The 17,618-nt window shown below is 45.1% G+C and overlaps 1 protein-coding gene across 1 annotated transcript in view; it reads right to left on the bottom strand.

Annotated features, from left to right (window-relative positions):
• LOC135520881 (kinesin-like protein KIFC3) overlaps nucleotides 1–16,039 on the bottom strand; it is a 32,698-nt gene extending 16,659 nt beyond the window's left edge. Inside the window, exons 1-5 of the mRNA XM_064946700.1 lie at nucleotides 15,905–16,039; nucleotides 13,224–13,329; nucleotides 12,578–12,750; nucleotides 10,282–10,543; nucleotides 500–675 (exon numbers count right to left, since the gene is read on the bottom strand). Coding sequence (XP_064802772.1) covers nucleotides 500–675; nucleotides 10,282–10,543; nucleotides 12,578–12,750; nucleotides 13,224–13,329; nucleotides 15,905–16,003 — 816 coding nt within the window. The 5' untranslated portion in view covers nucleotides 16,004–16,039. The remainder of the gene's footprint in view (nucleotides 1–499; nucleotides 676–10,281; nucleotides 10,544–12,577; nucleotides 12,751–13,223; nucleotides 13,330–15,904) is intronic.
• Between the last annotated feature and the right edge of the window lie 1,579 nt (nucleotides 16,040–17,618).

The following is a 17,618-nucleotide window of genomic DNA, read 5'->3' as shown; positions in this document are numbered from 1 at the left end:
ATAATTGTCAACGAGACAACAGTAGCAACAATAACCAAGGGTCAAAATAACCATACATCGAACAATAACAATAAGCATGCAGTAGAGGACATGTGCAGGTTGATTGGTCTGTCAGACACTGTCCCTCATCTTATGGCAGGCAGCAATGTAGTGTGTTGCCAACCCACAGCTCTCTGCATCCTCCACCAACAGGACGGGTAGCCTACTCTCATCAGAGAGGTTTTTGTGTTCTGCTGCTGTGCAGTGGATACACAGTCTTTCCTCTACAGGGAGACAGGTTTCCCTGTGTCTACCCTTCTCAATGGTAAGGCTGTGATCACTGAGCCTGTACTTTCTCTCTCTCTCTCCCCCCCTTCTCTCGCTCTCTCTCTCTCTCTCTCTCGCTCTCTCTCCTGCTCTCTCTCTCTCGCTCTCTCTCTCTCTCTCGCTCTCTTTCTCTCTCTCGGTGTGCATGCGTGTTTACATTTGTGTATGCATATGTATGTGTGATGGACTGTACCTGATGTTGGAAGACTTGTACTCGTGAGTGTCGGTCCTGTTCTCTCTGCTCCAGTTGGGAGTGCAGCAGCCGTAGTTCTCCCCTCAGCTGGCTCTTCTCACCCTGTAGTCCATACAAAGACTCTACCAGCCTGTGGAGCCCTGCCCCGGCACCATGGACATCAGCACCACACTCACCTAAAGGCAGACAATACTCTAGGATTATGACAGACATCTTTGTCATTATACTCATTATCATCGTCATCATCATCATCATCATCATCACTATTTCCACTATTATCATAATCACCACCATCATTATCAACATTATTATCACCACCATCATCACTATCACTACTATCATCATCACCACTATCGCCTCAATCCCTCACTATCACCACTATCACCATTACCACTATCACTCCTATCACCACTATTATCATCACCACTATCATCATCACCACTAACACCATTACCACTATCACCACTACCACCAATATCATCATCACCACTATCACCACTATCACCCCTATTATCATCACCACTATCACCACTATTATCATCACCACTATCACCATTATCACCACTATCATCATCACCACCACTATCATCATCACCACTATCACCATTATCACCACTATCATCATCATCGTCACCCATATCACCATTACCACCATTATCATCATCACCACTATCATCATCATCACTATCACCATTATCACCACTATCATCATCACCACTATCATCATCACCACTATCACCATTATTATCACCACCACTATCACCATCATCACCACTATCACCATTATCACCATTATCATCATGTAGAAATACAATGTATCAACATCCCTATTACCTGACCTTAATTAAACTCATTGTGCACTTAAAACACAGTATAGTAATCACACACACAATGTACACATACATAGTAGTCACACAGTAGTCATAATAGTCACACAGCCATCATAGTAGTCACATAGTAGTCATAGTAGTCACACAGCCATCACAGTAGTCACACAGTAGTCATAGTAGTCACACAGCCATCATAGTAGTCACACTGTAGTCATAGTAGTCACACAGTAGTCATAGTAGTCATACAGCCATCATACTAGTCACACCGTAGTCATAGTAGTCACACAGTAGTCATAGTAGTCACACAGCCATCATACTAGTCACACCGTAGTCATAGTAGTCACACTGTAGTCATAGTAGTCACACCGTAGTCATAGTAGTCACACCGTAGTCATAGTAGTCACACAGCCATCATAGTAGTCACACAGCCATCATAGTAGTCACACCGTAGTCATAGTAGTCACACAGCCATCACAGTAGTCACACCGTAGTCATAGTAGTCACACAGCCATCATAGTAGTCACACAGTAGTCATAGTAGTCACACTGTAGTCATAGTAGTCACACAGCCATCATAGCAGTCACACCGTAGTCATAGTAGTCACACAGTAGTCATAGTAGTCACACAGCCATCATAGTAGTCACACTGTAGTCATAGTAGTCACACAGTAGTCATAGTAGTCATACAGCCATCATACTAGTCACACCGTAGTCATAGTAGTCACACAGTAGTCATAGTAGTCACACAGCCATCATACTAGTCACACCGTAGTCATAGTAGTCACACTGTAGTCATAGTAGTCACATCGTAGTCATAGTAGTCACACCATAGCCATAGTAGTCACACAGCCATCATAGTAGTCACACAGCCATCATAGTAGTCACACAGCCATCATACCAGTCACACCGTAGTCATAGTAGTCACACAGCCATCATAGTAGTCACACCGTAGTCATAGTAGTCACACCGTAGTCATAGTAGTCACACAGCCATCATAGTAGTCACACTGTAGTCATAGTAGTCACACTGTAGTCATAGTAGTCACACAGCCATCATAGCAGTCACACCGTAGTCATAGTAGTCACACAATAGTCATAGTAGTCACACAGCCATCATAGTAGTCACACTGTAGTCATAGTAGTCACACAGTAGTCATAGTAGTCATACAGCCATCATACTAGTCACACCGTAGTCATAGTAGTCACACAGTAGTCATAGTAGGCACACAGCCATCATACTAGTCACACCGTAGTCATAGTAGTCACACTGTAGTCATAGTAGTCACACCGTAGTCATAGTAGTCACACCATAGCCATAGTAGTCACACAGACATCATAGTAGTCACACAGTCATCATAGTAGTCACACAGCCATCATACTAGTCACACCGTAGTCATAGTAGTCACACAGCCATCATAGTAGTCACACCGTAGTCATAGTAGTCACACTGTAGTCATAGTAGTCACACAGCCATCATACTAGTCACACTGTAGTCACAGTAGTCACACAGCCATCATAGTAGTCACACCGTAGTCATAGTAGTCACACTGTAGTCATAGTAGTCACACAGCCATCATAGTAGTCACACTGTAGTCATAGTAGTCACACAGCCATCATAGCAGTCACACCGTAGTCATAGTAGTCACACAGTAGTCATAGTAGTCACACAGCCATCATAGTAGTCACACAGTAGTCATAGTAGTCACACAGCCATCATAGTAGTCACACTGTAGTCATAGTAGTCACACAGTAGTCATAGTAGTCATACAGCCATCATACTAGTCACACCGTAGTCATAGTAGTCACACAGTAGTCATAGTAGTCACACAGCCATCATACTAGTCACACCGTAGTCATAGTAGTCACACGGTAGTCATAGTAGTCACATCGTAGTCATAGTAGTCACACCGTAGTCATAGTAGTCACACAGCCATCATAGTAGTCACACAGCCATCATAGTAGTCACACCGTAGTCACACAGTAGTCACACAGCCATCACAGTAGTCACACCGTAGTCATAGTAGTCACACCGTAGTCATAGTAGTCACACAGCCATCATAGTAGTCACACAGTAGTCATAGTAGTCACACTGTAGTCATAGTAGTCACACAGCCATCATAGCAGTCACACCGTAGTCATAGTAGTCACACAGTAGTCATAGTAGTCACACAGCCATCATAGTAGTCACACTGTAGTCATAGTAGTCACACAGTAGTCATAGTAGTCATACAGCCATCATACTAGTCACACCGTAGTCATAGTAGTCACACAGTAGTCATAGTAGTCACACAGCCATCATACTAGTCACACCGTAGTCATAGTAGTCACACTGTAGTCATAGTAGTCACATCGTAGTCATAGTAGTCACACCATAGCCATAGTAGTCACACAGCCATCATAGTAGTCACACAGCCATCATAGTAGTCACACAGCCATCATACCAGTCACACCGTAGTCATAGTAGTCACACAACCATCATAGTAGTCACACCGTAGTCATAGTAGTCACACCGTAGTCATAGTAGTCACACAGCCATCATAGTAGTCACACTGTAGTCATAGTAGTCACACTGTAGTCATAGTAGTCACACAGCCATCATAGCAGTCACACCGTAGTCATAGTAGTCACACAATAGTCATAGTAGTCACACATCCATCATAGTAGTCACACTGTAGTCATAGTAGTCACACAGTAGTCATAGTAGTCATACAGCCATCATACTAGTCACACCGTAGTCATAGTAGTCACACAGTAGTCATAGTAGTCACACAGCCATCATACTAGTCACACCGTAGTCATAGTAGTCACACTGTAGTCATAGTAGTCACACCGTAGTCATAGTAGTCACACCATAGCCATAGTAGTCACACAGCCATCATAGTAGTCACACAGTCATCATAGTAGTCACACAGCCGTCATACTAGTCACACCGTAGTCATAGTAGTCACACAGCCATCATAGTAGTCACACCGTAGTCATAGTAGTCACACTGTAGTCATAGTAGTCACACACTAGTCACAGTAGTCACACTGTAGTCACAGTAGTCACACAGCCATCATAGTAGTCACACCGTAGTCATAGTAGTCACACTGTAGTCATAGTAGTCACACAGCCATCATAGCAGTTGCACCGTAGTCATAGTAGCCACACAGCCACCATAGTAGTCACACCGTAGTCATAGTAGTCGCACAGTAGTCACAGTAGTCACACAGTAGTCACAGTAGTCACACAGTAGTCATAGTAGTCACACAGTAGTCATAGTAGTCACACCGTAGTCATAGTAGTCACACAGCCATCATAGTAGTCACACCGTAGTCATAGTAGTGACAATAGTCACACAGGCATCATAGTAGTCACACATCATAGTAGTCACACAGTAGTCATAGTAGTCACACCCTAGTCATAGTAGTCACACCGTAGTCACACAGTAGTCACACTGGTCACACAGTAGTCACACAGTAGTCATAGTAGTCACACCATAGTCATAGTAGTCAAAAGTAGTGCACATAGTAGTCAAAAGTAGTGCACTAGAAAGGGAATAGGGTGCAACCCTCTCAGAACATGGTGCCCAGTAGATGTTTTAATCAGTTTCCTCCTCCTGCATGATTGATGGTGTTCTGTCTCTGCCAGGACTGTTTCTGTTTTTCTTTCCTGTTCTCTACACTAATCAACCACGCAGCCTCTGGTTGAACCACGCAGCCATGCAGCCTCTGTCAGCTCTGCTGTGCCGTGTCACTGTTTTAGGAGGTGGGGAGAGGTGGTGATTGGAGGGAGACAGGGGAGGATGAGGAGAGGGGGGGTGGGGGTCTACATAGCCAGAGGAGAGGGGGGGTGGGGGTCTACATAGCCAGAGGAGAGGGGGGTGGGGGTCTACATAGCCAGAGGAGAGGGGGGGGTTCTACATAGCCAGAGGAGAGGGGGGGGGGTCTACATTGCCAGAGGAGAGGGGGGGGGGTCTACATAGCCAGAGGAGAGGGGGGGGGGTCTACATAGCCAAATTTACGGGTAGACAGGGGCACACTCCAACACTCATCATTTACAAATGAAGAATTTAATCCGCTAGATCAGAGGCAGTAGGATGACCAGGGATGTTCTCTTGATAAGTGCATGAAATGGACCATTTTCCTGTCCTGCCTGAGCATTTTAAATGTAACGAGAACTTTTGGGTGTCAGGGAAAATGTATGGATTAGAAAGCACATTCTTTTCTTTAGGAATGTAGTGGAGTAAAAGTAAATAGTAAAGTATATATAAATAGTAAAGTATATATAAATTGTAAAGTATATATAAATAGTAAAGTATATATAAATAGTAAAGTATATATAAATAGTAAAGTATATATAAATTGTAAAGTATATATAAATAGTAAAGTATATATAAATAGTAAAGTATATATAAATTGTAAAGTATATATAAATAGTAAAGTATATATAAATAGTAAAGTATATATAAATAGTAAAGTATATATAAATAGTAAAGTATATATAAATTGTAAAGTATATATAAATAGTAAAGTATATATAAATAGTAAAGTAAAGTACAGATACCCCCAAAACGACTTAAGTAATACTTTAAAGTATTTTTACTTCAGTACTATACACCACTACTTTTCCGCTCTGACCAGCCTGCAGAAAACACCGATCACAGAAACAACCAGAAAGCCTTTCCTTTCCTCCACCAGGACACACAGCCTGCATCACAAATATGTCCCTATTCATTTAACCTTTATTTAACTAGGCAGGTCACTTCAGAACAAATTCTTATATACAACGACGGCCTACCCCCGCCAAACCCGGACGATGCTGGGTCAATTGTGCACCGCCCTATGGAACTCCCAATCACAGCTGGTTGTGATACAGCCTGGATTTGAACCAGGGTTTGTAGTGATGCCTCTAACACTGAGATGCAGTGCCTTAGACCACTGCACCACTCAGGAGCCCCTATTACCCCCAGGGCTCTGACCAAATGTTACCCTATTACCCCCAGGGCCCTGGTCAAATGTTACCCTATTACCCCAGGGCTCTGGTCAAGTGTTACCCTATTACCCCAGGGCTCTGGTCAAGTGTTACCCTATTACCCCAGGGCTCTGGTCAAGTGTTACCCTATTACCCCAGGGCTCTGGTCAAATGTTACCCTATTCCCCCAGGGCCCTGGTCAAATGTTACCCTATTACCCCAGGGCTCTGGTCAAGTGTTACCCTATTCCCCCCAGGGCTCTGGTCAAATGTTACCATATTCCCCCAGGGCTTTGGTCAAATGTTACCCTATTACCCCAGGGCTCTGACCAAATGTTACCATATTACCCCAGGGCTCTGGTCAAATGTTATCCTATTACCCCCAGGGCTCTGACCAAATGTTACCCTATTACCCCAGGGCTCTGGTCAAATGTTACCCTATTACCCCCAGGGCTCTGACCAAATGTTACCCTATTCCCCCCAGGGCTCTGACCAAATGTTACCCTATTCCCCCCAGGGCTCTGGTCAAATGTTACCCTATTACCCCCAGGGCTCTGACCAAATGTTACCCTATTCCCCCCAGGGCTCTGACCAAATGTTACCCTATTCCCCCCAGGGCCCTGGTCAAATGTTACCCTATTACCCCAGGGCTCTGGTCAAATGTTACCCTATTCCCCCAGGGCCCTGGTCAAATGTTACCCTATTACCCCAGGGCTCTGGTCAAGTGTTACCCTATTACCCCCAGGGCTCTGGTCAAGTGTTACCCTATTACCCCAGGGCTCTGGTCAAATGTTACCCTATTCCCCCAGGGCCCTGGTCAAATGTTACCCTATTACCCCCAGGGCCCTGGTCATATGTTACCCTATTCCCCCCAGGGCTCTGGTCAAATGTTACCCTATTACCCCCAGGGCTCTGACCAAATGTTACCCTATTCCCCCAGGGCTCTGGTCAAATGTTACCCTATTCCCCCCAGGGCTCTGGTCAAATGTTACCCTATTCCCCCAGGGCTCTGGTCAAATGTTACCCTATTCCCCCAGGGCTCTGGTCAAATGTTACCATATTCCCCCAGGGCTCTGGTCAAGTGTTACCCTATTCCCCCAGGGCTCTGGTCAAATGTTACCATATTCCCCCAGGGCTCTGGTCAAATGTTACCATATTCCCCCAGGGCTCTGACCAAATGTTACCCTATTCCCCCCAGGGCTCTGGTCAAATGTTACCATATTCCCCCCAGGGCCCTGGTCATATGTTACCCTATTCCCCCAGGGCTCTGGTCAAATGTTACCCTATTCCCCCAGGGCTCTGGTCAAATGTTACCCTATTACCCCCAGGGCTCTGGTCAAATGTTACCCTATTCCCCCAGGGCTCTGGTCAAATGTTACCCTATTCCCCCCAGGGCTCTGGTCAAATGTTACCCTATTCCCCCCAGGGCTCTGGTCAAATGTTACCCTATTCCCCCCAGGGCTCTGGTCAAATGTTACCCTATTCCCCCAGGGCTCTGGTCAAATGTTACCCTATTACCCCAGGGCTCTGGTCAAATGTTACCCGATTCCCCCCAGGGCTCTGGTCAAATGTTACCCGATTCCCCCAGGGCTCTGACCAAATGTTACCCTATTCCCCCCAGGGCTCTGGTCAAATGTTACCCGATTCCCCCCATGGGTCTGGTTAAAAGTATTGCACTATATAAAGGGAATAGGTTGCCATTTGGGAGTGGGATGCTCACACAGTGGCTGTTGACAACACCTCAGAGAGGCAGGTGGCTCAGACCTGCAGAACAACCAAGCAACCTTTCCTGCACCAGGATCATAACACTGGGAGGTGTGGGAAGTGCCCCCCTCCCATCCCTGTCCCAGGGCTATTTATATCTGACACGTACACGTGGAGGTCTAGCATCTAGCATGTGACGGAGGCTGGTATGTAAGTGCAGTGGAGGGAAGAGAAAGCAGCACTCACAGGGATAGTTTATTCATGATATAACTGATTCCCTGGCCAAGGGAACCATAGTACCACCATCCATCTCTTTATCTAACTCTGTCCAACACTCACAGGGATAGGTTATAACAGCTGATTCCCTGGCCAAGTACCATAGTACCATAGTACCATACATCCATCTCTTTATCTAACTCTGTCTAACACTCATAGGGATAGGTTATAACAACTGATTCCCTGGCCAAGTACCATTGTACCATACATCAATCTCTTTATCTAACTCTGTTTGACGCGTAATGAGAGGAAGTGATGCCTGAGGTCTCCCACTTAGGAAAGCCACACATTCTGCTGCAGAGCAGAGAGAACCTCGTTTTGGTTCATCAAGTGGCATGTTTCTCCAGGGTTATGCTGTACTAGTCAGAGAGGAGTATACTGTATTAGGAGAGAGGAGGGATCACTTACTATGCAGAGCCCACTGTCACACCAATCTGTCATGACATCCTAAACACTCAAATGAGGAGCTGATTTGATTTTGGGTGCCGACATTACTGTCACACATACAACCAACACACACATTACAGAACATTCATGATATTATACACATACAGCCACACACACAAGCGTGGGCATATATGCTACAGACGTGCGCGCGCGACCACACACACACACACACACACACACACACACACACACACACACACACACACACACACACACACACACACACACACACACACACACACACACACACACACACACACACACACACACACACACACACACACACACACACACACACACACACACACACACACACACTGATAGGTTGATAAGTGTGAGGGAGGGCTGTCTGATTAAATCTAAAGGAGAGCAGATCCCTCAACACCATCCGTGGCTTTGAGGTCAGTTCGTCTGCATCCCAAACGTCATCCTATTCTCTACATAGTGCATTACTTTGACCAGCCAAAGGCCACTATCTTTGGAATAGGGTTCCATTTGTGACACAACTACAGTCTGATGTCATTCCTCATCCCTAATTCCAACTTGATTTACACCAACAGCCCTCTTCTAAGAAGCCTGAACCTTGTGGAATAGATTGTCTTTCCCCCAAACTCTCTGCCCTATTCTACGTCCCAAAGGGAACCCTATTATAGAGCACTGTTGACCAGGGCCCTATGGGAACGTTACCACTCTGCTTTCAATTCAATTCAATTCAAGGGGCTTTATTAGCATGGGAAACATGTGTTAACATTGCCAAAGCAAGTGAGGTAGATAATATACAAAAGTGAAATAAACAATAAACATGTACTCTCTATGACTAGCACTGTCTCCTCCCTTGTCTCTCTACAGTGAAAGTAAATACCTGAGTTTCCACAGCCACTCTCTACAAGTGATGCAAGACATTATAACCATCCACTGTGTTTTTTCATACAAGCACTAAATAAATAGTCAATATCTCAGTCAGGTGTAGCCTGTCTTCTTTTCTCTGTAGTACAGACTGGAATATACCCTCCCTCCCTCCCTCCCTCCCTCCCTCCCTCCCTCCCTCCCTCCCTCCCTCCCTCCCTCCCTCCCTCCCTCCCTCCCTCCCTCCCCCTCCCTCCCTCCCTCCCCATTTATGACATTTTACCATAAATCTCCTTAAAAGGACTCCTTCCATTTTCTTCTCCTCTGTCTTCCACTTCCTTTCCATCGTCTCCCCCCACCTAACACCTCCATCCCCTGCTCCACCTCTCTCACTCTGTCGTTCCTTCTCTTCCGCTGATCCTGGACTCAAACCCCCTTGAAATGTAATCCCCCCACCTAACACCTCCATCCCCTGCTCCACCTCTCTCACTCTGTCGTTCCTTCTCTTCCGCTGATCCTGGACTCAAACCCCCTTGAAATGTAATCCCCCCACCTACTCCCACTTCACACCATGTTAATACCTCCCTCCAACCCCCTCCCAAACCCATTCTCTCTCTCTCCTCTTGTCTCACCTCCTCTCCTCCCCTCCTCCCCTCCGCTTGACTTATATCCTCCCTTTTCTCCCTAATTCCTTGTACCCCCCCTCCTTCCCTCCCTCCCCTGTCTCACCGTCGCTCCCCGGGGTGCTCGGTGTGTATTGCTGGGTGGTGATGACCTCCTCCAGGCTGTCGATGACGCTGTTCTTATCTCTCAGCCTCTGACGGTACGATGTCCTCAGGGTCTTCATCTGGCGGCGGTGCTGGGCCCGGTGCCTCTTCAGCTGGACCCGGTACTGATCAGCCTGCTGCTGCAGCTCCTGGAGGTGGGAGTACTGCTCCAGAAAACTCAGCAAGTGGGACATCACCGTCACCAAGGGAGACTCAGACATCAACTGGACCAGGGAGGAAATGTGGGTTTAGATGGATTTCATTTAACAAGGCCAAGGCTTGAAGCAAGAAACTGTAGTAATTATTGCGTGAACTACTGTCTATGTGTACTTAACCAAGGGAGACTCCCACAACTAAACCAGCAGGAAGTTTAGATAATGCCTCAGTTCTAAGAACGTAATGGCTACAACTAAACCAGCAGGAAGTTTAGATAATGCATCAGTTCTAAGAAGGTCATGGCTACAACTAAACCAGCAGGAAGTTTAGATAATGCATCAGTTCTAAGAAGGTCATGGCTACAACTAGAAGCAACAGGAAGTTTAGATAATGCATCAGGTCTAAGAAGGTCATGGCTACAACTAAACCAGCAGGAAGTTTAGATAATGCATCAGTTCTAAGAAGGTCATGGCTACAACTAAACCAACAGGAAGTTTAGATAATGCATCAGTTCTAAGAAGGTCATGGCTACAACTAAACCAGCAGGAAGTTTAGCATCAGGTCTAAGAAGGTCATGGCTACAACTAGACCAGCAGGAAGTTTAGATACAGCATCAGTTCTAAGAAGGTCATGGCTACAACTAAACCAGCAGGAAGTTTAGATACAGCATCAGTTCTAATAAGGTCATGGCTACAACTAGAAGCAACAGGAAGTTTAGATACAGCATCAGTTCTAATAAGGTCATGGCTACAACTAGAAGCAACAGGAAGTTTAGATACAGCATCAGTTCTAAGAAGGTCATGGCTACAACTAAACCAGCAGGAAGTTTAGATACAGCATCAGTTCTAATAAGGTCATGGCTACAACTAGAAACAACAGGAAGTTTAGATACAGCATCAGTTCTAAGAAGGTCATGGCTACAACTAAACCAGCAGGAAGTTTAGATACAGCATCAGTTCTAATAAGGTCATGGCTACAACTAAAAGCAACAGGAAGTTTAGATAATGCATCAGTTCTAAGAAGGTCATGGCTACAACTAGAAGCAACAGGAAGTTTAGATAATGCATCAGTTCTAAGAAGGTCATGGCTACAACTAGAAGCAGCAGGAAGTTTAGATAATGCATCAGTTCTAAGAAGGTCATGGCTACAACTAGAAGCAACAGGAAGTTTAGATAATGCATCAGTTCTAAGAAGGTCATGGCTACAACTAGAAGCAACAGGAAGTTTAGATAATGCATCAGTTCTAAGAAGGTCATGGCTACAACTAGACCAGCAGGAAGTTTAGATAATGCCTCAGTTCTAATAAGGTCATGGCTACAACTAAACCAGCAGGAAGTTTAGATACAGCATCAGTTCTAAGAAGGTCATGGCTACAACTAGAAGCAACAGGAAGTTTAGATAATGCATCAGTTCTAAGAAGGTCATGGCTACAACTAAACCAGCAGGAAGTTTAGATACAGCATCAGTTCTAATAAGGTCATGGCTACAACTAGAAGCAACAGGAAGTTTAGATAATGCATCAGTTCTAAGAAGGTCATGGCTACAACTAAACCAGCAGGAAGTTTAGATACAGCATCAGTTCTAATAAGGTCATGGCTACAACTAGAAGCAACAGGAAGTTTAGATAATGCATCAGTTCTAAGAAGGTCATGGCTACAACTAAACCAGCAGGAAGTTTAGATACAGCATCAGTTCTAAGAAGGTCATGGCTACAACTAGAAGCAACAGGAAGTTTAGATAATGCATCAGTTCTAAGAAGGTCATGGCTACAACTAAACCAGCAGGAAGTTTAGATAATGCATCAGTTCTAAGAAGGTCATGGCTACAACTAAACCAGCAGGAAGTTTAGATAATGCATCAGTTCTAAGAAGGTCATGGCTACAACTAAACCAGCAGGAAGTTTAGATACAGCATCAGTTCTAAGAAGGTCATGGCTACAACTAAACCAGCAGGAAGTTTAGATACAGCATCAGTTCTAAGAAGGTCATGGCTACAACCAGAAGCAGCAGTAGTATTGTGTAAATGAGACCCTATATAAAGCACTACCTTTGACCAGGGCCTCTAGGGAAATAGGATGCCAAGGTGTTTGTGGTGAAGCCTACCTTTCCTGCCGTCTCCAGCTGCACCTGGACCTCCCTCCTTTTCTCCTTCTCTTGTTTAAAGGACAGGAAGGCACCCAGAGGAGTGCATGCTGGGATATCGGGCACTTCACCACCTCCACCATCATCATCATCTTCGTCACTCAGGGACAGGCCGTCACTGTCACTGCTACTGCCTTGAAGAAAATACATCAGCATTTTAATAAGGGCATGAATTCATATGAACAATCACTATGAGAAATCACCATAAATCACCATGAGAAATCACCATGAGAAATCACCATCATAAATCACCATGAGAGATATACCACATCAAAACAGTAGCTATAATCATTCCTGTTATTCCTATTCTATTGTAGCTATTGGGCTCCTGAGTGGCACAGCGGTCTAAGGCACTGCATCTCAGTGCAAGAGGCATCACTACAGTCCCTGGCTCAAATCCAGGCTGTATCACATCCGGCTGTCCCATAGGGCGGCGTACAATTGGCCCAGCGTCGTCCAGGTTTGGCCGGAGTAGGCCATCATTGTAAATAAGAATTTGTTCATAACTGACTGATATCTGTCAGTAGTAAGTACAGTAGTTAAGTATTTAACCAGTGTTACAGATGCTTCTATTTATAGACATTGTTGTCATAAAGCATCCACTCACTGGAGTCACTCAACCTGCTGCCACGCCCCCTTTTCTTCCTCTCCTTCCTGGGGGTGTGGCCTTTTATCCTCCTGCTCCTTGTTTCCATGGAAACACGTCCTGGCTCCTGATCACAGCAACAGACAGACAGGGGGATGGCAGAGAGCAGAAATAGACATTAGTGTTACTAAATACTGTGTTTACCTCCAACACAGACACGACACACACATGTACACACTGCCAGCCTGCAATGACACTGCCAGCCCAGATGCTGTTCACCATATACAATAAACCCACACAACATGTATGACAGCATGAACATCTCTCTCTACCGACATAAAATAGCATTTCAGATGTACGTCTGTGAGACTAGCAGTAACATATCCCCCAGACAGTAGACTTACAGAAATAGCTCAGTATCTATACAGTTTCCCTGCTGTCATGGGATTGGCTGTCCTGCTGATGGTTACCATCCTCTGATGACAAGACAAAGGAGCCGCGTGGGGCTGTAGATAAACCCCGTTACTAGACTCTACTGAGGGCTGTAGATAAACCCCGTTACTAGACTCTACTGAGGGCTGTAGATAAACCCTGTTACTAGACTCTACTGAGGGCTGTAGATAAACCCTGTTACTAGACTTTACTGAGGGCTGTAGATAAACCCCGTTACTAGACTTTACTGAGGGCTGTAGATAAACCCTGTTACTAGACTCTACTGAGGGCTGTAGATAAACCCCGTTACTAGACTCTACTGAGGGCTGTAGATAAACCCTGTTACTAGACTCTACTGAGGGCTGTAGATAAACCCGTTACTAGACTCTACTGAGGGCTGTAGATAAACCCCGTTACTAGACTCTACTGAGGGAAGTAGATAAACCCTGTTACTAGACTCTACTGAGGGCTGTAGATAAACCCTGTTACTAGACTCTACTGAGGGATGTAGATAAACCCCGTTACTAGACTTTACTGAGGGCTGTAGATAAACCCCGTTACTAGACTCTACTGAGGGAAGTAGATAAACCCTGTTACTAGACTCTACTGAGGGCTGTAGATAAACCCTGTTACTAGACTCTACTGAGGGCTGTAGATAAACCCGTTACTAGACTCTACTGAGGGCTGTAGATAAACCCCGTTACTAGACTCTACTGAGGGAAGTAGATAAACCCTGTTACTAGACTCTACTGAGGGCTGTAGATAAACCCCGTTACTAGACTCTACTGAGGGATGTAGATAAACCCCGTTACTAGACTTTACTGAGGGCTGTAGATAAACCCCGTTACTAGACTCTACTGAGGGAAGTAGATAAACCCTGTTACTAGACTCTACTGAGGGCTGTAGATAAACCCCGTTACTAGACTCTACTGAGGGCTGTAGATAAACCCCGTTACTAGACTCTACTGAGGGCTGTAGATAAACCCCGTTACTAGACTCTACTGAGGGCTGTAGATAAACCCTGTTACTAGACTCTACTGAGGGCTGTAGTTAAACACTGTTACTAGACTCTACTGAGGGCTGTAGATAAACACTGTTACTAGACTCTACTGAGGGCTGTAGATAAACCCTGTTACTAGACTCTACTGAGGGCTGTAGATAAACCCTGTTACTAGACTTTACTGAGGGCTGTAGATAAACCCTGTTACTAGACTCTACTGAGGGCTGTAGATAAACCCTGTTACTAGACTCTACTGACGGCTGTAGATAAACCCTGTTACTAGACTCTACTGAGGGCTGTAGATAAACCCTGTTACTAGACTTTACTGAGGGCTGTAGATAAACCCTGTTACTAGACTCTACTGAGGGCTGTAGATAAACCCTGTTACTAGACTCTACTGAGGGCTGTAGATAAACCCTGTTACTAGACTCTACTGAGGGCTGTAGATAAACCCTGTTACTAGACTCTACTGAGGATTGTAGATAAACCCTGTTACTAGACTCTACTGAGGGCTGTAGATAAACCCTGTTACTAGACTCTACTGAGGGCTGTAGATAAACCCTGTTACTAGACTCCACTGAGGGCTGTAGATAAACCCTGTTACTAGACTCTACTGAGGGCTGTAGATAAACCCTGTTACTAGACTCTACTGAGGGCTGTAGATAAACCCTGTTACTAGACTTTACTGAGGGCTGTAGATAAACCCCGTTACTAGACTTTACTGAGGGCTGTAGATAAACCCTGTTACTAGACTTTACTGAGGGCTGTAGATAAACCCCGTTACTAGACTTTACTGAGGGCTGTAGATAAACCCTGTTACTAGACTCTACTGAGGGCTGTAGATAAACCCTGTTACTAGACTCTACTGAGGGCTGTAGATAAACCCTGTTACTAGACTCTACTGAGGGCTGTAGATAAACCCTGTTACTAGACTCTACTGAGGACTGTAGATAAACACTGTTACTAGACTCTACTGAGGGCTATAGATAAACCCTGTTACTAGACTCTACTGAGGGCTGTAGATAAACCCTGTTACTAGACTCTACTGAGGGCTGTAGATAAACCCTGTTACTAGACTCTACTGAGGGCTGTAGATAAACCCTGTTACCAGACTCTACTGAGGACTGTAGATAAACACTGTTACTAGACTCTACTGAGGTATCTGTATACTACACATTGTGAGCTTCCAAGTGCATTATATTAGTGCCCTGTAGTGCCCTTTATAGGGAATAGGATTCCATTTGGGCGTAGATGCTGTGACTAGACTCACCGCTGAGGCTCCGCCCTGAGCAGCTCCCAGGGATTCTTCCTCCTCCTTCTTGAAGACAGTGTAGAAGATGTAAACTAGCAGGGAGTAGAAGGCATACATCTCCCCTCCGTCTGGAACTCACTGTTACAGTGACAGTCACAGAACTAGATACCCAGGGAAACACTGTCACGGTCCAACACTGCCTCGGCTCACTCTGCAGAGAGGAGAAAGAGAGAGAGAAAAGGAAGAGAGAGAGAAAGAAAAGAGAGAAAGAGAGAGAGAGAGAGAGAGAGAGAGCAAGAGAGAGAGAGAGAGAGAGAGAGAGAGAGAGAGAGAGGATGACAATGTCATTCTATAGCCGATTCATTTTTAAAACACCAAATCTCCCAAGGAGTGATGCCTATTCACTGACAACAAAGGCTCTGGCAGCTGAAATATCAAATGCTGACGGATGAGGATGCCACAGGGAAAGACCGATTAGCATAGATCTGTCTAAATAGATCTGGCTGGTTACTCTTGATCTTTCCTCAGAGATCATCCTTCCATCTTTCTCTTCAATCCGTTTTCTGATCTTAAACACATTGTTCCTCCTCTCCATCTGTCAGAAACATTTTGTCTTCTCCTTTCTTACCCATACTTGTTCATGTCATTAATGATGTCCGTTCCAGACAATCCAACATTCTGCATTCCACCACAACATGCTGCATTCCACCACAACATTCCATGTTCTCCCTGTTTTGTCTGTTATTGTTCATTCTGAAGCCCCTCTCCTCTCTGCTGCAGCAGCATCACTGCACTGACCAGCAGCTCCTGTGTGATTCTCTGTCTCTCCTTCTCTTCTCCCCTCCACTCGCTCTCCTCCTCCTCCTCTCTACTCCATCCATCCACAGGCTGCAGATGCAGTGGGCATGCTCAGTGCAGCTCTCTGCAGTGCTGAAGCAAGCAGCTGAGATGGAGATTGATTGTGTTGGGGGCCATGTGGCCTCATGCTGTCAGACAGTATGCAGCAGCAACACATTGTTGCTTACAAATGGCACCCTTTTCCCCACAGGGCTCTGGTCTAAAGTAGTGCACTATGTAAGGAACAAGGTGCCATTTGGGATACACCCCAGGAGTCTGAGCTGGAGAAGAGGAGAGACAAGACAGTCACTGACACTATCTGATGGGCACTCACATGGAAAGGATCAGGAGCCATTGTTCATGTGTACAGACACGAGTCACAACAACACATTGTTTATGTGTACAGACACGAGTCACAACAACACATTGTTTATGTGTACAGACACGAGTCACAACAACACATTGTTTATGTGTACAGACACGAGTCACAACAACACATTGTTCATGTGTACAGACACGAGTCACAACAACACATTGTTCATGTGTACAGACACGAGTCACAACAACACATTGTTCATGTGTACAGACACGAGTCACAACAACACATTGTTCATGTGTACAGACACGAGTCACAACAACACATTGTTCATGTGTACAGACACGAGTCACAACAACACATTGTTCATGTGTACAGACACGAGTCACAACAACACATTGTTTATGTGTACAGACACGAGTCACAACAACACATTGTTTATGTGTACAGACACGAGTCACAACAACACATTGTTTATGTGTACAGACACGAGTCACAACAACACATTGTTCATGTGTACAGACACGAGTCACAACAACACATTGTTTATGTCTACAGACACGACTCACAACAACACAT

The sequence above is a fragment of the Oncorhynchus masou genome, chromosome 29 (assembly GCF_036934945.1).
Source record: "Oncorhynchus masou masou isolate Uvic2021 chromosome 29, UVic_Omas_1.1, whole genome shotgun sequence".
NCBI classification, from domain to species: domain Eukaryota; kingdom Metazoa; phylum Chordata; class Actinopteri; order Salmoniformes; family Salmonidae; genus Oncorhynchus; species Oncorhynchus masou.
Note: the sequence above shows the minus strand (reverse complement) of the source record. Positions and strands in the feature narration are given on the sequence as shown.